We start from the raw sequence: 22,213 nt of genomic DNA, 5'->3' as shown, positions 1-22,213 counted from the left end.
TCACTAAAACTGGCACTGGAACAAAGGGGGCCTGCGGTTATGACCTGCCGGCCTCGGGTGACCAGTTACCAGCTTGCAGTGAGTAAATAGAACCAGTTGCACTGAAACTCCTGTTGTGGCCTACCTTCTTTCAACACCCGTCTACCTTACCAATCCTCTGGGGCCCGGTCCTGCTTGTGGAGGGCCTAACATCCAGGCTGCTACCAACACCAGCCCCAGTAGTGAACATTGTGCAGCGGCGGCTCCATCCCTATAGCCGCACAACCACAAGTGGCGTCACGTATAAACTTTATTCAACAATCCCCTGTAAATAATTCCCCTTTTCAAAAAGCACCCGGGGGACGGGACCGTACAACGGCCACCAAAGTGACATTCCCCAGTTATACACCGCCCGGGACCGAGTACCCCATAACCCTTGGCAACACACTTCTTTTTTTCTTGCTGCACAAATGTGGATTTGGTTTTGTTACTACTGGACTTATATGAATTGCCTGTGCTGTGCATATTCAATTACCTCATCCCTTCCCCCTCTTCCCTCCCCCACCTTCCTTTTCAGGCGTGTCATGTCCGTTAGTTTTTATATATATATCCCTGTCATTCTATATTGCATTACATGTTATGAAGAACGCTCAGGTGTTCGAAACGCTTCTTGTGTGTTTGCTATTAATATGGAGATGGTGTAGTCCCTCTTTTTGCCCTTATTTTAAAAATGAAGAAATTAAGAAGAATATTTGAATTTTATATGGTGCTGGATCGTCACCTTTTTTTCTTCATACTTCGATGTGGATGCCGGCCACAGGCTTCCATGCACCTGATCATTGGAACCCACTGGGCCTTTCTCCTAAGGACATCTGAAGTGGTGAGTTGATACAAAAACATATTTTCTATTTGCTCACCTTCAAAGGTTGTGTGTATGGTGAGCACAACTTCAATAGTTAATACACGATGCAGCCGCTGTTTGCCTCCATCAGTATTGCCTAAAAACAAAGCCAAGTGGTAACAATAATGTAATAGTGTTTGTTGCATTGTTCCCAGCTAGACTCCAAAACAGACCTAGCGAAAAAGTGATGACAAAACTTCTGTATTAAAATCTCAAATCACAACGCGTTTCTGGCAGAAGAACTCCCTTTTTATTCACTTTGCTCCAGGTCTGTTTTGGAGTTTAGTTGGTAACAACCCGAGAGACACCTACTTACACCATATGACAGGATGCTCCATCAATACAAGAAATATTATCACTTTAATATATGATTTTCACACAAATAGTTAATGTAGGTATGTTCATACACACAGATCATTCCAACAAACATATTTGTTAGGCTGGCTGACAAAAGACTCATGGCTGAATCAAGCAAATCCGGATTCTCCTTCATGCCTAATAGCCATTTATATAATGTGGAGGCAGCGAGGGACCCCTCTGACCCACCTTAGGATTTAACATCAAAGTTTCAGACAATATTTTAACAATTATGCATCACTCCACTATATATACGGGTGGAAATATGATTGGACTGTGGAGGATCACAGATTGTCGCACTTATCTTGATATTTTATACTATTTGATTGCTTGACAAAGAATCTCCTTCATTCAGAACATGAAAATGGCTTCTCCCCAGTGTGAGTTCTTTCATGTTTAACAAGATCTGATTTGAAGACAAAACATTTCCCACATTGTGAACAGGAGAACGGCTTCTCACCTGTGTGAATTATCTGATGCTTAACAAGATCTGATTTGTAGACAAAACATTTCCCACATTGCAAACATGAAAATGGCTTCTCCCCTGTGTGAGTACTATGATGATATACAAGACCAGATCTGTGGCTAAAACGTTTCCCACATTCTGAACATGAATATGGCTTCTCCCCTGTGTGAGTTCTCTGATGTATAATAAGATTTGATCTGTGGACAAAATATTTCCCACATTCTGAACATGAATATGGTTTCTCCCCTGTGTGAGTTCTTTGATGTTCAATTTGACTTGATTTGTCACTAAAATATTTCCCACACACTGAACATGCATATGGCTTTTCTCCTGTGTGAATTCTCTGATGCTTAACAAGATTTGATCTCTGGACAAAAGATTTCCCACATTCTGAACATGAATATGGCGTTTCCCCAGTGTGAGTCCTCTGATGTTCAATAAGAGCTGATTTGTCGCAAAAACATTTTCCACAAACTGAACATGCAAAAGGCTTCTCCCCGGTGTGAATTCTCAGATGTCCCTCAAGATGTGCTTTCTGACTAAAACATTTCCCACATTCAAGACATGAAAATGGCTTATCCCCTGTGTGGATTCTCTGATGTAGAAAAAGAATAGATTGTTGGCTGAAACATTTCCCACATTCTGAACATGAAAACGGTTTCTCCCCTGTGTGACTCTTTACATGTTTCATAAGATTTGATTTCCGAGTAAAACATTTCCCACATTCTGAACATGAAAATGGCTTGTTCCCAGTGTGAATTGTTACATGTTCCATTAGATTTGATTTCCTACTAAAATGTTTCCCACATTCTGAACATGAAAATGGCCGTTCATATTTGTGAATTCGGTCATATAAAGAAAGATTTGATTTCTTTTCATGTGGAAGTATTCTTCCTTGTCCATGTTGAGTTCTTTCTTTACCGATCAGTAATTCATTAAAGGAAGGTAGTTTTCTAAGACCGTCAGTATCAGTGGACAGATCTTTGCTGTGAGGGACTATTGGTACATTGGGAATTGCTGAGTGAGTTTGCCTGGTATTATCATTCTCTACTTCATAACGGGGTGCTAAATAGTGGTGTCCATTGGAGGGTCTCATCTCAACTTCATCTGGAAAAGGACACAAATTTTTCTTATTATCTAAAATAAAATATACTTTTTAAATTAACCATTAAAGCTTTAGTGATATAATACCATGAAAGCAGAAAAACAAAGCAAATGAGAAATGCAAAAATTGGGACAAACGATAATATCAGTAAGTATATGGCAAATAGATGTACTAAAGTGAAGAAAGACCACGGAAAGCAATGGTATTTGTGTTTGTCGTTTGGCGAGATCCTATATTATACAGATAATACAATTAAATGCCATATTGTCAACAGACAACATCAAAGAAATTAAAATTAACCCTTGTCTTTACGAATGTCTACATTGCCTTAAAGCGCACCAATCACCAGGATATTCCTATATAACTTAAAGCCAGTGCTATACTGGCACTATCAGGCTGATTCTATACATACTATACATACAGTGCTATACTGGCACTATCAGGCTGATTCTATATATACAGTGCTATACTGGCACTATCAGGCTGATTCTATATATACAGTGCTATACTGGCACTATCAGGCTGATTCTATATATACAGTGCTATACTGGCACTATCAGGCTGATTCTATATATACAGTGCTATACTGGCACTATCAGGCTGATTCTATATGCACCTTTCGTCAGTGCTTTTTTTGTAAAAAAATATTTGCTGGTACGCATCTCTGAGACGAGGAGCGGGAGGGGGGTGCTGTTAGGCGCCGGCGGCCAAGATTGAGGAGGGGGAGTGGGGAGGATCTGTCAGCCGGTGGCCGAGTTTGAGGAGTTGGAGGGGGTGCTGTCGTTGCTGTTGTGCTGCCGGGAGATCCTGTGCACGGTTTACTACATACTACATACGGTACTGTATGCTGGAGAGAGAGGCAGGGGGTGCAGAACTACAAGGCTCAGCATACTCCATCCACTAGTGTATGCAGGAGAGAGAGGCAGGGGGAGCAGAACTACAAGGCTCAGCATACTCCATCCACTAGTGTATGCAGGAGAGCAGACAGCAGCTGCCGAACTACAAGGCTCAGCATCCTTCAGCCAAGACTGTATGCAGGAGTTTTTTGCCCAAAAACGTAAAATGTAAAAAAAAAAAAAATGACATGGGCTTTGCCATATTTTTGTATGCTAGCCAGGTACAGCAGGCAGGTACGGGCTGCCCCCAACCCCCAGCTGCCTATTTGTATCTGGCTGAGAACCAAAAATATAGGGATCCTTTTTTTAATTATTTCATGAATTTTATGAAATAATTTAAGAAAAAAAAATGACGTGGGCTTCGCACAAATTTTGTGTCCAGCCAGGTACAACTAGGCAGCTGGGTATTGGAATCCGCAGCTCAGAGTGCCCAAGCTTTCTGGGCACCCCTGCTGCGAATTGCAGTCCACAGCCTCCCCAGAAAATGACGCTTTCATGGAAGCGCTATATTCTGGTGCTGTATCCAACTCTTCCAGCGGCCCTGATGACGGGTGGCTCGCTGGGTAATAAGGGGTTAGGGCCAGCTGTATATTATCAACTGGCACTAAGCCCGAAATTCATGGTGTTACGCCAATATTAGACATGGCCACCATGAATTTCTTGTAAAGATAAAAAAAAACACAAGACAGAGAAAATATTTTTATTAGAAATAAAACAAAACACAATTAGTGACTCCCATCTTTATTGAAATAAAGAACCCCCCTCCGCAGTAATCCTGGGTCAGGGTCCCGCGCCGTCCAATCCGGATCCAATATCATCTGATCGGTTTACTGGAAGGCAAAGCGATCAGATGATGTGTCAGGTTCAAGGGCCTGAATCACATGACACAGCAGCTGATTGTATAAAAGCCGTTTATACAATCAGCTGATTCATAAGTGCAAAAAAAAAAAAACTACTCACCTGTCTGCAAAATCCCGGGACACGACTGATCGCTCCGGGAGCCGCCGGTAGTCAGCTGCTGCAGTCACCTCAGAGCATCACCTGATCGCTTAAACCAGCTGGCCTGTAAAAAGCCAGCCCCAACGCTGGACTCAGACTGTCAGCTGATGGCGTAGCGTGACTGCACCAGCTGATTACCGGCAGGTCCTGAAGCCGATCACACGTGTCCCGGGAGGCTGCAGACCGGTAAGTGTGAGATTTTTTTTTCTAGTGTTCCTGCTTAGCAGCTGGGAGCGGACATGGCGCCGGTGGTAGCAGGGGGAAGCAGGGGGGGTTAGCACTGGGGGAAGGGGGGGGGAGGTTGAGCACTGGGTGACAGGGGGGGTGAGCACTGGGGGACGGGGGGGGGGCGAGTACTGGGGGACCTGATCGGCGGCGGCAGGAGCAGAACAGTGATTACAGGGCAGGTGGGAGCGGAGGGCGGTGGGGGGGTTGAATAGGACGACGGGGGGCAACGGAGGTCGGGGGGGGAGTGGAAGACAGCAGAGGGGAGCAAATACCTTACTGGATGGCAGCAGATCGGGGTGACCGGCCGTGACATCGATCTTCAGCGTCCATGAACATCTTGAAGAGTGCGGACACCCACCGCCCCTCCACATCTGATTGGAGGGATAGCGTCACATGGATGCTAGCTCCAATCAGATCGGAGGGGGGGGAGACACAGAGGTCACCCTACTCCAGCCAATGGCTGATGATATAGTAAATTTACAAATTAGCCATGTGGACAGAGCCAGAGGTGCTTATCCTCAGCGTTCTTCAGATTTTCCGGTACGCCATACCGGTGCGTACCACAGCAAGAAAAGCACTGCCTTTCGTTGTCAGCTAGGATGTAATGTTTTAGAAACACAAGCAAGTAAAGTTTGGAAAATCAGCAGCTTTTTGAATGACAGCAGCTGCTGATCAGCTAATAGCTGGGTTGGGTATTTATAGTGATTCCAGCCCCCCTGCCTGTCTGTCCTCCCCCTGTTATTTATGCTAATTCTATTATAGAATTGTTTTATGAAGGGACTAGAAGGACCTGTGCTGATATCATACCCATGTGACCATAAGGGGCGTGGCCTCAGCCAACAGAAAAATAATATTGCTTCCTGGTATAAGCTATGTTGGCTGAGGCCCCACCCCTTCTGGTCACATGGGTATGACATCAGCACAAGTCCTTCTAGTCACTTAGTAAAACGATTCTATAATAGAATTAACATAAATAACAGATAGGGGGGAGGACGAACTGGCAGGGGGGCAGGAATCACTAGGAATACCCACCCCAGCTATTATATGATCCGCAGTTGCTGCCAGTCAAAAAGCTGCTCATTTTACAAACCTTACTTGCTTGTGTTTAAAAACCTATACAGTCATGGCCAAAAGTTTTCAGAATGCTACAAATATTAATTTTTACAAAGTCTACTGCTTAAGTTTTTCTAATGGCAATTTGCATATACTCCAGAATGTCATAAAGAGTGATCACCTTAACAGCAATTACTTGCAAAGTCAATATTGGCTACGAAAATTAACTTTAATCCCCAAAACACATTTCAACATCATTGCATTCCTGCCTTAAAAGGAGCAGCTAACATTGTTTTCGTGATTGTTCCATTAACACAGGTGTGGGTGTTGATGAGGACAGGGCTGGCGATCAATCAGTCATGATTACGTAAGAATGACACCACTGGACACTTTAAAAGGAGGCTGGTGCTTGGTATCATTGTTTCTCTTCAGTTAACCATGGTTATCTCTAAAGAAACACGTGCAGCCATCATTGCTCTGCACAAAAATGGCCTAACAGGGAAGAGTATCACAGCTACAAAGATTGCACTTCAGTCAACAATCTATCGCATCATCAAGAACTTCAAGGAGAGAGCTTCCATTGTTGCCAAAAAGGCTCCAGGGCGCCCAAGAAGGACCAGCAAACGCCAGGACCGTATCTTAAAACTGTTTCAGCTGCGGGATGGGACTAGCAGCAGTGGCGAGCTAGCGCAGCAATGGCAGCAGGCTGGTGTGAGTGCTTCTGCACGCACTGTGAGGCGGAGACTGCTTGAGCAAGGCCTGGTTTCAAGGAGGGCAGCAAAGAAGCCACTTCTCTCCAGAAAAAACATCAGGGACCGACTGATATTCTGCAAAAGGTACAGGGAGTGACTGCTGAGGACTGGGGTAAAGTCATTTTCTCAGATGAATCCCCTTTTTGATTGTTTGGGACATCTGGAAAACAGCTTATTAGGAGAAGAAGAGGTGAGCGCTACCACCAGTCTTGTCTCACGCCAACTGTTAACCATCCTGAAACCATTCATGTGGGGGGTTGCTTCTCAGCCAAGGGAATCGCACCACTCACAGTCTTGCCTAAAAACACAGCCATGGATAAAGAATGGCACCAAAATGTCCTCCAAGAGCAACTTCTCCCAACTGTCCAAGAGCAGTTTGGCGCCCAACAATGCCTTTTCCAGCATGATGGAGCACCTTGCCATAAAGCAAAGGTGATCACTAAATGGCTCATGGAACAAAACATAGAGATTTTGGGTCCATGGCCTGGAAACTCCCCAGATCTTAATCCCATTGAGAACTTGTGGGCAATCATCAAGAGACGGGTGGACAAACAAAAACCAACAAATTCTGGCAAAATGCAAGCATTGCTTATGCAGGAATGGACAGCGATCAGTCAGGATCTGGTCCAGAAGTTGATTGACAGCATGCCAGGAAGAATTACAGAGGTCCTGAAGAAGAAGGGTCAACACTGCAAATATTGACTTGCTGCATTAACTCATTCTAATGTCAATAGAACCTTCTGGTCTCATAATATGATTGCAATTATATTTCTGTATGTGATGTAAACATCAGACAAACACAATTAAAAACCAGAGGGAACAGATCATGTGAAAATATCATTTTGGTGTCATTCTCAAAACTTTTGGCCATGACTGTAAATCTAAGCTGACAACTAAAGGTGTGTATATATTCAGCCTGATAGTGACAGTATAGCACTGGCTTTAGGTTATTTACAAAAATCCTGGTGATTGGTGCGCTCTAACTCCACATGTAAAGAATGTTCCATGGTTCTTTGGAAAATCCTTAGACGCAGTAGATCAAGTTTCAGCTCTTTGTACTGGTCTATAATACCCCCATTTCTCAGAAACTAAGACCTACCCTAAAAGTAAGCTCTAGTAGGATTTTGGGGCCTTTTTTTTTCGTATGCTTAAAAAAATTAAACCCTACTTAAGGTTCCATAAGGCTAGTTTCACACTTGCGTTCAGCGCATTCCGTCACTATGGAGAATAGCGCAGTCCGTTAACGCACTGCGCTATTCTCCATAGACTTGTATGGATGACGCACTGTAACGCAAGTGTCTGCGTTGCATCCGCTGGACGACACAGCGTCGTTATTTTGACGCTGCGTCGGGCGGATGGAACGCTGCATGTAGCGTTTTTCTGCGTTTGGTGGAGTGTCAAAAAAACGCAACCTGCAGGAATATGTTTGGCATCCGTTGTTTTTATAATGGACGCCTATGGTGGCGGATTCTGTTAGAATGCGTCATTTGACGGATTCCGTTAACACATCCGTCTTTACACAACTTTGCATGCTCAGATGTGTGAAGTCAAGGAAAAAAACCTATAACGGATTGCGTTATTTTGTACGATCCGTAGCATCCATTGTGCCACTATATGCAACGCATCCGTTGCATGCGTCACACAATGCAATGCTACGGATCCCGTCCAACGTAAGTGTGAAACTAACCTAAGGAAGTTTCCAAACAGCTAAAAACTTAAAGAATACAGCAGGACTTTTCATAGAGTGACACATAGTGACTGCAGACTTGTGGACATCGACCGGACAACTCCTTGAAAAGAAATCCACCCAGCTGCTTTCCAATGTACATAGACTATCTAAGGTGATATAGTCTGAGGACTGTATTATAATTTTTCCCAGATATACATTTTATTATTTATTATTTTCACTCAATAATGGAAACTACATTTTTTTTATAATAAAGGCATATAAAAAGTTTGAACGGGAGTCTGTCAGAATAGAATGACCAAGTATAGGTTACGGTGCATCATGATGTTGCCAAACATTTAGGTGCTCCTTCCCTCCTGCTTGTTTTTCCTTTAACTCCGCCCTTCTCTTTGATTGACAGTTTTCGTTTAAGAGACCTAGAGAAGTGCAGAGAAACAAGGAGGTGGGAAGGTGAACTTAACTTTTTGGCAACGCCAAGGGTGCACTGTACTGGGTTTGAACATTCATTCTGAACTGACAAAGTCCTTTTAAAGGTAATATCTTCAGCCCTGTCCTCTCCTCTACAGCCCAGGACACTCTCCTCTTACCCGGGGATGTGATGGACGGGGGATCCTTCATCATGACCTCCTTGTACAGATCCTTGTGTCCTTCTAGATACTCCCACTCCTCCATGGAGAAATAGACGGTGACGTCCTGACACCTTATAGGGACCTGACACACACAATGAGCCGTCATTAGCGGACCCCTCCCCCGGCAGCGGTATTGTATAATGTCCCAGCATTCCCGGCAGCGCTCACCTCTCCGCTCAGCAGCTCAGTGATCCTGTGGGTCAGTTCTAGGATCTTCTGCTCATGTATCAGTGAATGAGGTGGAGGCTCGGTGATGGCACTCAGGGTCCTGCTCCGCCCTCCTGACACACGGGGGGTCACACACTCCCCAGACGACGTCTTCACTACTGTGTGATCCTGTGTATGGGGAGACGCCGGTCACTACAAAGAGGCTGAGAATCCTCCACCTTCCCCGTCACTTCCCTGCTTTATTCCTAGAGATCAGAGTGATGTGATGTGAAGCTCTCACCTCTCCAGTGATCCAGTAGATTATCTCCAGGGTGAGGTCTAATATCCGAGCCGCCATGTGGTCTCTGTCCGGCTCCATCCTCGGGGGGCCACTGATGGGAAGAACCAGCGTCTATTAAATGTTAAAATGACTTATATACGGTACATGGGGAAAGCATAGCGTTTAAAGACAGGGCTATCACCTTAACCCCTTCACCCCTGAGCCTGTTTTCACCTTCATGACCAGTACAATTTTTTCATTTCTGACCAGTGTCACTTTATGATGTAGTAACTCTGGAACGCTTCAATGGATCAAAGTGATTTTGAGATTTTGTTTGTTTTTTTTCGTGGCATATTGTAAATAAATTGTGGTAAATTTAGGATGATATTTTTTGCATTCATTTGAGAAAAGGCTGGAAATTTGCAGAAAACTATGCAGTTTTTAATCTTTGGATTTTTATGTCCTTAAACCAGAGAATTATGTCACACAAAATAGTTAATAACTAACATTTCCCACATGTCTACTTTACATCAGCACAATTTTTGAAACACAATTTTATTGTTAGGAAGTTAGAAGGGGTCAAAGGTTATCAGCAATTTCTCATTTTTCCAACAAAACTTTCAAAACCATTTTTTTAGGGACTATGTTCACATGTAAAATGACTTTGAGAGGCATAAGTGACAAAAAATACTCAAAAGTGACACCATTCTAAAAACTGAACCTCTCAAACTTTTCAAAACGCATCTAAGAGGTTTATTAATTAATGTGGCGCCCCTGAGGCTTCAGTCGCCACAGAGTATTGCACCTTATTTTATGTGTGATATTCACCTTGGGTAAGGAGGGGGTTAATCACCGGTGTTCCACACTCACATTTTACATAAAGCTTATTAGCCTCTCTCTGGGAGCTGTGCTAGAGTAGATAGGGGGGGGGTGGCCATTGCGAACATGGGAATTCCCCGGTCACTAGGACAACCACCGGGGGGCGGGTTCCACTTGGGTTAGAAGAGGAGCATCACACTGACAATCGCTAGTCAGTCTACCCGGAACATCAGTCCTGGGACACGACACCACTTCCTTCCCTCTCCACAGGGCCTGGGGCTGGGGGTGCTACCGCTCAGCCCAGGTGCTTTACACTACAAGGACCACTCTGACAAGGGACTCTCTTCTTCTTTTCAACACCAGAGACTTCTCCTAACTTACCCAGGTCTGACGGAGCCCATCACAGCAAGTGACCGGTATTACCCGGGTGAGCGGCACAACACAAAGAGTAAACAACCTGGAACCGCAGCTATAGACTCTGTTTCTTGATTCCCAGCACCGCCACTAAGCGCCCACCATTACTACTCCCCTTATCATCCTCCCCGGGGCCCGCTCCACCTGTGGGGAGCAATACCATCTCTGGCTGCTACTACCATCCACCCAGGAGGACAGCGATAGCAGCCGCGTCTAAATCCCTGGCCGCATACCACAGGTGGTGTCACAACAGTCCTCCCACTACTACCTCCGTCATCTCCCCCGCCATTTTCCTATACGCCTTGAGGCAATGAAGCCGGGCTAGGCTGCCTGTGACGACGTCCGTCGACAGCCCGGCAACGAGTAGGTTAACCGCCTGCCTCGTGGGCGCTACATTAACCCTTTAAGTACTTCATAGAAACTAAAAGTAATGTGGAAGGAAAAAATGAAAATTTTAGTTTTCCCCAAAAAATGTTAGCTTAGCCTTAAATTTTGCATTTTCGCAGGGGTATCAGGAGAAAATTGACTATACAATTTATTGTGCAATTTCTCCTGAGTATGCCAATACCTCATATGTTTTGGAAATCTACTGTTTGGGCGCATGACAGGGATTGGAAGGAATAGAGCACCATTTGACTTTCTGAATGAAAAATTGGCTGGAATCGTTAGCAGACATCATGTTTCCTTTGCAGAGCCCCTGAGGTGCTTAAACAGTGGAAAACCCCCACAAGTGACCCCAGTTTGGAAACTAGACACCTCAAGGAATTTTTTCTAGATGTTTGGTGAGCACCTTGAACCTTCAGGTACTTCACCGAATTTTATAACTTTGAACTGTGAAAATGAAAAAAAATTTTTTTTATCACAAACTTGTTGCTTTAACCCCAAATCTTTCACTTTCACAAGGATAACAGGAGAAAATGCATTGTACAATTTGTTGTGCAAATTCTCCTCTCGCTTCTTAAAGCTCAAAGTGGACAAATCTGGACTCATCATTTTTCATCCATCTCACCTACCCGATCTATCATTATAAATGACATCACACTTTCCCCTGTACTTGAAGCCCATATCTTTGGAGTAACCATCAACTCTGACTTGTCTTTCACACCTTACACACCGTACATCCAAGCTCTCACCACCTCCTGCCGCATGCAACTCTAAAATATTCCAGAATATGTCCCTTCCTCAACCCTGAGTTTACTGAAATGAGAGTGCCGCCCGCATCATCTCCTGCCTCAACTACTGCAACATCCTCCCTCCTCTGTGGCATTCCTGCTATCATCTCTGACCTCTCCAACCCATCCTTAAAGGGGTATTCCCATCTCCATGATCCTATCCCAATATGTAATAGGTGTAATAATAATGTTAGCAAATACCTCAAATTAGAAATGTAGTATAGTTCTCCTGATCAACTATGTCTCTTACCACCCCCCAAAATCTTTCCCAGGTTTTTCCAATAAAGTTAACTTTCCTAAACCCCCCCCCCCCTTAAATGTTGGTTCATAAACTTTGAAAATCAAATAAATACACTTTATACACTATGTCTCTTACCTCATGTGCACAGCATTGCAGGGCCTTAGGTATCCATGGTCATGATGGCCACGCATAGTGACAGTTAGGTGCTAGTGATTGTAACCATGGGTACCTGTTACTATATGCGTGGTCATAACAATGGATACCAAAGGATCTGCAATGCCCTGCACATGAGGTAAGTGACATAGTAAATCAGAACTATATTACATTTCTAATTTGAGGTATTTGCTAATATTGTTATGACCTAGTACATATGAAGATAGGATCTTAAAAATGGGAATAACCCTTTAATTCTGTGGCTCGGCTAATCCCCCTCTCTCCTCGCTGCTACTCCTCCGCAAATCCCTTCATTGGCTCCCAATTCCCCAATGTATCCAGTTCAATCTACTAATATTGACCTACAAAGCCGTCCATAAGCTGTCTCCTCCGTATCATCTTCCCACAAGTAATCTCCAGTCCTCCCAAGATCTCCTTCTCTCCTCCACACTTATACGTTCCTCACCCAAGCTGTATATATATATATATATATATATATATATATATATATATATATATATATATATATATATATATACATATAATACCACATTATAATAAACAAAGGAAGGAAACATCCCCGACTGAATGTCACACACGTACCCGGAGCGATCAGCGCTCTCCTGGTGGATACCGGACCTGTGGTGATGTCACAGTCATGTGATCAGTTACAGACATGGTATTGGATACAGGACCTGCGGTGATGTCACAGTCATGTGATCAGTTACAGACATGTTATTGGATACAGGACCTGCGGTGATGTCACAGTCATGTGATCAGTTACAGACATGTTATTGGATACAGGACCTGCGGTGATGTCACAGTCATGTGATCAGTTACAGACATGTTATTGGATACAGGACCTGCGGTGATGTCACAGTCATGTGATCAGTTACAGACATGTTATTGGATACAGGACCTGCGGTGATGTCACAGTCATGTGATCAGTTACACAGATGTCAGAAAATGAGTAAATGTTAGTGTCTATAGGACCTTTAATGACATCACATGGTCACATGACAGGAAGTGCCATGCTTTACTCCTCCTTTTCTGTGATTGATCACATGACCATGACGTCACCACAGATCCTGCAGTCGCTGGGATACATCGGAGACGCTCAGATGCCCTTATAGGCTATGTGTCCACGCTGCGGATTTTGCGCGGATTTTGCCGCGGATTTGCCGAAAATCTGCAGCAGTGGCACTTCCAAGCCATTTCAATGGCATTTTGGAAATGCTGTGTCCATGCTGCGGATTTTTCCGCGGCGGATTTGCCGCGGATTTTGATTGGGAAAAATCTGCAGCATGTCAATTATTGTTGCGGATTTTGGTGCGGATTTTGGGTATAGAATGGGGGAAAAAAAAAAAATCCGCATCAAAATCCGCGGCAATTCCGCGGCAAAAATAAGGTGCGGATTTGCCGCGAAAGTCGCGGATTTTCATGCAGAAAAATCCGCAGGTACATTCTACCGTGGACACATAGCCTTACACCTCAGCGTATATGAGGCGTTGGGTCTCAGATCCATTTTTCACATAGTGATATCTTATGAATGTCTTTAGGTGTCGAACTTGTCCTGAGACTTTTTTTGCGACGCGTTGGACTTATCGTCAATATTCAGCTCAGAATGATATGTTTTCAGATTATTTAACCCCTTCACCACCTGGCGATTTTCTGTTGTTTTTTTTTTTTCTCCTCGAGCCATACTTTATTTTTTCGTCAGTATAGCCATACGAGGGCTTGTGTTTTTGCAGGACGAGTTGCACTTTTGAATAACACCATTCATTCTGCTCCATATTGGACTGGAAAACTGGGGAATAATTCCAAGTGCTGTGAAACTGAAAAGAAAAGTGTAATTGCACATTTGTTTTTTTGTTTTTTTTTTATTTACCATGGTCACTATATGGTAAAGCTAAAAAAAAAAAATATTCCCCAGGTCGGTACGAGTTCGTAGATACCAAATATGAATAGTTTTTTTATATTTAATTGGTAAAGAAAATCAGAAATTTGTAAAAAAAACAATGGTGCTTTTGTCGCTATGTTCCGAGTACCATTTTTTGGCATCTGGGGCTCAGTGACTGCTAGTGTTTTGCATCTTGAGCTGAAGTTTTTACAAATGCCATGTTTGGGTAGATACAATGTTTTGATCGCTTCTTTCTTTTGAATTTTATTGCAACTTTGCGGCTGCCAAAAAAAAGTAATTCTGGTTTTTGAATTTTTTTTTCCCGTTTACGCTGTTTACCAATTGGATTAATTTAGTATTTTGATAGATCTGAAGGGGACGATACCAAGTGTTGTTTTATTTTCAATGAGGCATAAAGGTAGTAATTAGTAATTTGAACTTTTGTATTTTGTTGGGTTTTTTTTCTATTTTCTAAAACTTTTTTTCACTTTTTGTGTGTTTTTATTAGTTTTCTCAGGGGACTTGAAGCTGTGACCATCCGATTGCTTGTGCTATACAGAGCAGAGGACCAGCATCAGCACTGCTCTGTTCAGCAGAAATCATCCTCTATGAATGGCGGCGTTCAGCCGGCGTTCGCATGAAGTTTGTCAAGACAGATACAGGGCTCATCAGCTGATCTTTGGCTGGCCTGACAACCAATCAGCACCCTGTGATCACATCACGGGGCTGCCGATGAGAGCTGGGAATGGTGCGATCCACTCAAATCAGGGGGTGCAGCGATCCGTTCCCAGACTAGGCTAGTTGCTCGCGGTAGCTAACACAAGCACTCGGGGTTTATTTTCATTCAGCAGCACTCATTCTCTAATTGCTAGGCTCATGTGGGTAACTATCCAGAGGTGCCACAGGCCCAGCGTACAGGAATGGCAGAACCAGTGGCTCCGACTCCATTAACACGTCCAAAGTATAATAACCCAAACTGTTGGGGTACAACTGTGGGACTTCCTTCCAGAAATAAGGTCCTCTGCCCATCCTTCACGACCTAGAACAGACTGGTACGTCCTAAATCATGTCGGGGTAATCACCACCGGCTGTTGAGGTGAGCTGGCAGCGATACCTGCACATGTCTGCTAATTTGAACAGATGTGCGGCTAACAGGCTTGGGTGGATCCGCAATCCACCTGCGCCTGTTAACCCCTTAGTGCTGTCAAAATGTGACAGCACGATTTAAACGGCCATGACGGGCAAATCGCCTTTCCCCGTCGCCATCGAAGGCCCTGTGATGTGATTACGGGGAGCCAATGGTTGCCATGATAGTGACGGGTCATGTGATGACTCCTTTCGCTATCATGACGTAGTTCCTGTTGCAGTGCTGATCTCTAGGGGGACTAGTAAAATAAATAAAAAGTTAAAAATAAGTTTTTAAAGAATAAAAAAAAACAAACCTAAATGTTCAAATCACCTCCCATTCGCCCCATTGAAAATGAAACAATAAAAAAACATAAATACATTTGGTAGCACTGCATTCAAAAATGCCTGATCTATCATAATATTGTCGCGCCCCGGGGCAGCCAAGCTGCTCTGATCTGGGCGGTCAGTGGCTCGAGGGGTCCCGGACCCAGTGGCATCGTCGAACAGTTTTTAAATGAAAAAAAATAATAAAAATAGTCCAACTACGCCACTCGTGGTGCACGGCCAGGAATAGTAGGGCCGCTACCAGTCTTCCCTGGGGATGATGGATGGGGCAGCGGGGATGGTGAAGCCCTCCGCGAGCAGGGCTTTTCCCCAGGGGTAGGTAGAGGTTATAGTGGAGGCACCGGGTAATAACTCAGTCCAGACAGGGGAGTGCAGTTTGGTTGCTTTTACTTACAGCTGGGTTCGCACCCTGGAGATGTGCTGGATCCCAGGTGCGCCCGAGTCCACTACAGCTGTGCCAGCTGACCTGGTGCCAGTCTCCCACTGATGCACTCTTGTGTGTGTTGGTCCTCCCTGGCGTGGAGCTCATGGAGGTCCGTCTGTGTCTGGGTCCTGTCGCAGGCAGCTTGGACTATTTAAGGGAATTTCTCCCGATCCACTCTTTGCTGCTGATGCCTCGGACGTTACTGTTGGCAGATGAGTCCTGGAAACCCACCCCCCTGGCAGAGTTAAGAGATGGCTTGAAGTCCCGGTCTGTTCTGGGATCTGCACCCCGTGTGTGAAGAGTACTGTGAGCCCTGGATGTCCACCCCACAGGATCCCTCTGTCCTTGGAGCTTGCTCTCTCGCTCTCCAGATACTCTCTCTGAGTGGCTGATATTTCTACTCAGGTCCTTGCGGTGTTTCTTTCCTCTTTCTCTGTGTCTCAAGATCCCTTTGTGTGTCTTCACACCTTTCTTACGAATCCTCACTTAACTACCTAAACTCCTCACTCTCTTCCTCCAACTTAACACTGACTGTTCCGCTGTCTACCCACACTCCCCAGGCCACTCGCTCCTTCCCCAGGTCTGGTCTCTCCCTCCCCAGTTGGCTGCCGGTCATCTCACAGTGCCCAGCCCTGTCACCTGGTTCTAAGTGAGTCTCCCAGCCTGGTTCTTCTAGTTCTTAGTGCAATGTCCTGGTGCGCTGGTGTGTGTAGTGACTGGCACAATTAAGTAGGACCCGAGCTGTTACAGTGTTGTTACCTTGTTTGGTGACACCTGGTTACCGCAGGGGCGTCACAATATAAAATCAATTAATCTAAGCTGTACATGGTGTAGCGTCAAAACAACTCTAGACGCCAAAATTAAGTTTTTTGTCGTCGCTAATTTTGCGCAAAATGCAATAATAGGCGATCAAAACATAGCATCTGTGCAAATATGGTAATATTAAAAACGTTAGTTCAAGATGCAAAAAATAAGCCGCCACTGAGCCCCATATCCCGAAAAATGAGAAGACTGTGGGTTGCGGAAAATGGTGCAAAAAGTGTGCCACTTTTTTTGGACGAAATTCTTAATTTTTTTTAACTTCTTAGATAAAAGTAAACCTAGACATGTTTGGTGATTACGAACTCGTAGTGATCTGAGGCATCACACCGACACATCAGTTTTACCATTTTGTGAACATGGAGAATAAAATACCCCCCAAACATTCGTGCAATTGCACTTTTTTTAAATTTGGAATTTTTTTCACCATTTTCCAGTACATTATATGGTAAAACTCATGGTTTCATTTAAAGGTACAACTCGTCCCGCAAAAAACAAACTCTCATATGGCAAGATTGACGGAAAAATAAAAAAAGTGACAACTCTCGGAAGAAGGGTAGTAAAAAACAAAAACGGAAAATCGCTCGGTTAACGCTCCGGGGTTAAACACTGCGGGATTTTATTCCAGAAAGGAGGGACAATCAAGCTAGGCTTTTGGAAGATTATTTCCGGGGTTACCTTTGAGCCTATGTGTTTGGGGCACACAACAGAAGCAGATATAACATCAATTTAAATCCTAACATGTCTGGTTCTTAGAGACACAAAATCTAATTATTTTGACAAGAAAATAGACACAAGTTATTGCCAGTAATTTCTTTGCAACAAGGTACACAACGCCCTCCAACCATCCTCCCAATCCTTTAAACCAGGGTTAGACCATCTGAGCCAATCGGGACAATGAAAGTTCCAGTCTTCTTGGGAATGGAGTTTTCTAAACTTCCTTCAGCAATCTGACATACTGGACACCATACAGGCCATTTTCTTGAAGTCCATCGTGTTGACCTGCGCACGTGCCGCGGCCATTTTCTTGAAGTCGATCTCGTCAACTGCGAGAGATTCAAAGCAGCAAAGCCAGCAGATCAATGGTCCTCGTTGCTAAAATACACCATGGGCCCGCAGTATCACCGACCCTCCGCTGCCGCACTCTGAGCCACGACACCCCTCTTCCTAGTTGGCCAACAGATCAATGAAGCCTTCTGCCGTGACACCACACGAGCCCGCAGCAGTATCGCCGACCCTCCGCACACTGACCCTCTGGAGCTGCGACATCCCCTCTTCTGTTCCCGCAGCATTGCCTACCCTGCCTCCTAGGACCTTCTGAGCTGCTCCACAACTGCCTCTCCCGACTGGTGAGTATGGCTCCCACAGAATTACATTTTAAAATATGTGGCATTCATAGTTCTCTCAGACAAAAAGGTTCCCAACTCTTGCCATAGAGGGACAGCTCCTGGGACATGAGTATGGCTCTTTGTCCTCCCTGTGTCCCTCGTATATAGCATATGTTTAGGGATCTGCAGGAATGGCAAATCTTGCTCCTCGTAGACCCAGGTGGCAGCCTGCAATCTGGCTAAGGTTGGAGGATGCACTCAGTGTCATGGGGGTGCAGATTCAGAAGGCCGCCTCTCTGACAAAATCCTGGCCACTGGTGGCTTATTAAAGCATCAGAGGTTAGTGTGATGTTCCCAAGACCTGCTTTACCTCAAGGGACAGTAATTAATTTGCCCCTGATATCCCTCCAAGTCATGTTAAGGGAATATTGTGTAAAATTCATTACCCATCATGGGGCTTGGGACCATGTCAACTGTCTTATTCTACCCTTCACCAGATTGCATAGTATAATTTAGCAGGTCACTAGCAGAAGTTTGAGTGAACAAATCCTCAGAAGGTAAAGGTATGGCAATATACGGCAATGTTTTAGATGATAGCGGGGCATGAGTAGAAAGCCAACATTTAGGCAGTCCAGCTCTTTTGGCAATGGACTCATGCATTTTTATAAATTTATTTTCTAGGGGGATTTTAGTTCTCTTTTGATCATCCCTATGGTTGCTCTTTACGGCCCACAATACAAAAATATACAATGAGAACACAGAGAAGTACTCCCCTGGTCATTCTTGGTCAGGTCCAGGGTGAGTCACTAGCAATGACTGTTGTGTATCCAAACCAGTCTTTCTGCAAGTTTGACAGCTGTAGGTGTGCTCAACTGTACTTGAAAGGGCCATCAAACCTTGGTTCCGGTGGTCTTCTGAAGTGTTTCTTTACGACAACCCAGTCTCTAGGGACCAGTGTATATGTACCTTCTAAGGAGTCAGAGTGTGATATGGAAGAAAACACACGAGTGCACTTTTACCGCTACATAACCAACAAACAAAACTATCCGTTGCATACATGTGTGTGTTATCCATGAAAATCGCCCCCTTAAACTCTTGAACTAAAGGGTGCTTTACACGCTGCGACATCGCTAACGATATATCGTCGGGGTCACGTCGTTAGCGACGTCGCAGCGTGTGACACCAAGGGGCGACGATCAACGAGCGCAAAAACGTGAAAAATCGTTGCTCGTTGACACGTCGCTACTTTTCCAAATATCGTTGCTGCTACAGGTACGATGTTGGTCGTCGTTCCTGCGGCAGCACACATCGCTATGTGTGACACCGCAGTAACGGCGAACATCTCCTTACCTGCGTCCACCGGCAATGAGGAAGGAAGGAGGTGGGCGGCATGTTCCAGCTGCTCATCTCCACCCCTCCTCTGCTATTGGACGGCTGCCGTGTGACGTCGCTGTGACACCGCACAAACCGCCCCCTTAGAAAGGAGGCGGATCGCCGGCCAGAGCAACGTCGCAGGGAAGGTAAGTCCGTGTGACAGGTGTTAGCGATGTTGTGCGCCACGGGCAGCATTTTGCCTGTGACGCACAACCGACGGGGGTGGGTACGCTCGCTAGCGATATCGGTACCGATATCGCAGTGTATAAAGTACCCTTAATTGGCTGGTTCAGGAAAGAGAAAGTCTCTCCTACCATGTTTGCATGGTGTTCCCATAGCCATCACTCCTTTATTTTGGCTATTTCCTGTATATCAGCCTCAGCCTTGAGATTTCCCATAAGGTCCTATGGGAGATAGTCCAGCACTATGATGTCTGGAGACCCTAATTCTGCTGGTAGTGCGACTCTTTACAGCGACTGTTGTGTCTCCACATAGGTTTTCTCTCACGCTTCACCGAAGTTACTGTGGTTAGAAGCTGGATTTGCCCATCTAATATTGGCTCATGGCTCTTTCTCGCTTATCTTTTTAGGATCTGGAATTCAAGATACACCTGTTTATCACACTATTTAGTCAGTTATATAAGGCTTGTACATCACTGATCGAGCTATGATGCTGTATCTGAAGTATCTGTAGGAAATATAATCATGTTCTAGGTGCTAAACCAAAAATATTTTATGTGGAGACCCATTTATTAAGAAAAAAGACAAAAGCAAGGATTCAGTCTATGACTTGCCAGTCGCCACCTTTACCTTCTAGATTTTTAACTTGTATGTTTCATTCAGCTTTTCCACGGCTCTGTGGAGGGTGAGGAGTGTGGAAACCCTGCTAATACTGTAAAATCTCCCTAATAAGCTCTTCTTGTATGTCCGCCACTCTATATAGGGAGACTGGGCAAAGTCAACATGAGTTCTTTGGAGAATTAAATCAGGGCACACTTAACCAGGATGAAGTGAAGTGATGTAACAGATTCCAACAAGCACACAGCTCCATTACATTGTTCCAAGCATTAGATTGCAGGCTTTAATAATCTTCACACAGAGCTATTATAATAACATACATGACAGCCTCTTCACAGATTATCTTCTTTCCTTACACAGAGTTTTTCTCCTTACAATGTGGCTATACACAGAGCAGAACACTGTACCTTATCATGCAGTGAGGTGAGGGGTGAGTTCTCTACTTGGTCACTCTTCTGCTGCACAACAGAGTTTGCTCTTGAACTATCCTGGCTAGTCTCCACTCCTGACAGTCTCTTTCCTGGACTGGCTGGACTCTTCTCAGGATACATACACTACACTTGCAAACAGACACTTCTTTACTTTTGCTGAAAGGCAAATACACACTCACTGCTTCCCAGCATCCCCTGGGTCACTGCTGGTTATTCCCTGTCTGCTGCTGTCTTAACGCCATAGTTGCTGGATGATTTTAGCTCATCTGTGTAGTTCATACTTGTCACACTCTCCTATAAAATATGTACTTTTACCATTTTAGGAACCCCAATTTTTCTGGTCTGCTCAAGGGTCTGTAGTTTGGTGTTGCTATTGTAGTAGTTGCAAAGTCATGGCAACATATAGAGACTAGTGTCGTTCTGGGATCCGCCTTGTGTCACAGATGAATGCCATAAGCAAGGGAATAAGGTCACACACACAACAGCAGTCCTGAGTATAACAAAACTCCCCATTTATTAGGAGGAAGTACTGTATTTTATATAGTTTCAATTTTGGGTGTAACAAAGATATAATATATAAAATATAAGCATCTTATTGGTTGAATATACAAAATGTAAGCATCTTATTTGTTGCATTAGCATTTTACTACTGATCGGTTGTATTTCGGTCTTCTACATGATTGGATATTGGTTTTAGCTAGTGTGGGCATACTAGCATGAGACGGTGGTGTATATGTGCTCATCTCTTATCTATATATAAATAAAAAAAAAGAAGCAAAAAATAATGAGCTTTGCATTCCTTATCAAGGGAAACTTTAGATAGTGTATTATCGCGAAGGTCATCGCCTGTAAAAAAAAAAGTATCTTCTTAGAAATTTAAACAGAAAACCATTGTGCTCAAATCACCAATAAAAAAAAATCATTGTGTATTTGAAAACAAAAACAGAGGCTGGTGCCATATTCCAAAATGAATACCACTGTCGCAATATGAACATATTTGATATCCCCATGTCCGTAAAAGTCTTATAAAAAAATTAATCTGCTCGGCAAACGGCGTAATGAGAAAAAGGGAATTTTGTTTACTTACCGTAAATTCCTTTTCTTCTAGCTCCTATTGGGAGACCCAGACAATTGGGTGTATAGCTTCTGCCTCCGGAGGCCACACAAAGTATTACACTTTAAAAGTGTAACCCCTCCCCTCTGCCTATACACCCTCCCGTGGATCACGGGCTCCTCAGTTTTGGTGCAAAAGCAGGAAGGAGAAAACTTATAAATTGGTCTAGGGTAAATTCAATCCGAAGGATGTTCGGAGAACTGAAGACCATGAACCATAAGAACAATTCAACATGAACAACATGTGTACACAAAAGAACAACAGCCCGAAGGGCA

The 22,213-nt window shown here is 44.2% G+C and overlaps 1 protein-coding gene across 3 annotated transcripts in view; it reads right to left on the bottom strand.

Moving 5' to 3' along the window:
* Window positions 1–1,244: 1,244 nt before the first annotated feature.
* Window positions 1,245–22,213, bottom strand: part of LOC142295893 (uncharacterized) — a 38,299-nt gene continuing 17,330 nt past the window's right edge. The window contains exons 1-5 of one of the 3 annotated variants that reach the window (XM_075339010.1): window positions 12,882–12,921; window positions 9,501–9,591; window positions 9,221–9,388; window positions 9,011–9,134; window positions 1,245–2,810 (exon numbers count right to left, since the gene is read on the bottom strand). In XM_075339010.1, the coding sequence (XP_075195125.1) occupies window positions 1,585–2,810; window positions 9,011–9,134; window positions 9,221–9,388; window positions 9,501–9,578 (1,596 nt within the window). In that variant the 5' untranslated portion in view covers window positions 9,579–9,591; window positions 12,882–12,921 and the 3' untranslated portion in view covers window positions 1,245–1,584. Of the gene's footprint in view, window positions 2,811–9,010; window positions 9,135–9,220; window positions 9,389–9,500; window positions 9,592–12,881; window positions 12,922–22,213 lie in introns of those variants that run through there. The other 2 variants (XM_075339011.1, XM_075339009.1) reach the window with 2 other exon arrangements.

This window comes from Anomaloglossus baeobatrachus, chromosome 3 (assembly GCF_048569485.1).
Source record: "Anomaloglossus baeobatrachus isolate aAnoBae1 chromosome 3, aAnoBae1.hap1, whole genome shotgun sequence".
NCBI lineage: Eukaryota > Metazoa > Chordata > Amphibia > Anura > Aromobatidae > Anomaloglossus > Anomaloglossus baeobatrachus.
The sequence above is the reverse complement of the archived record's forward strand: the minus strand, read 5'-3'. Positions and strand labels throughout refer to the sequence as shown.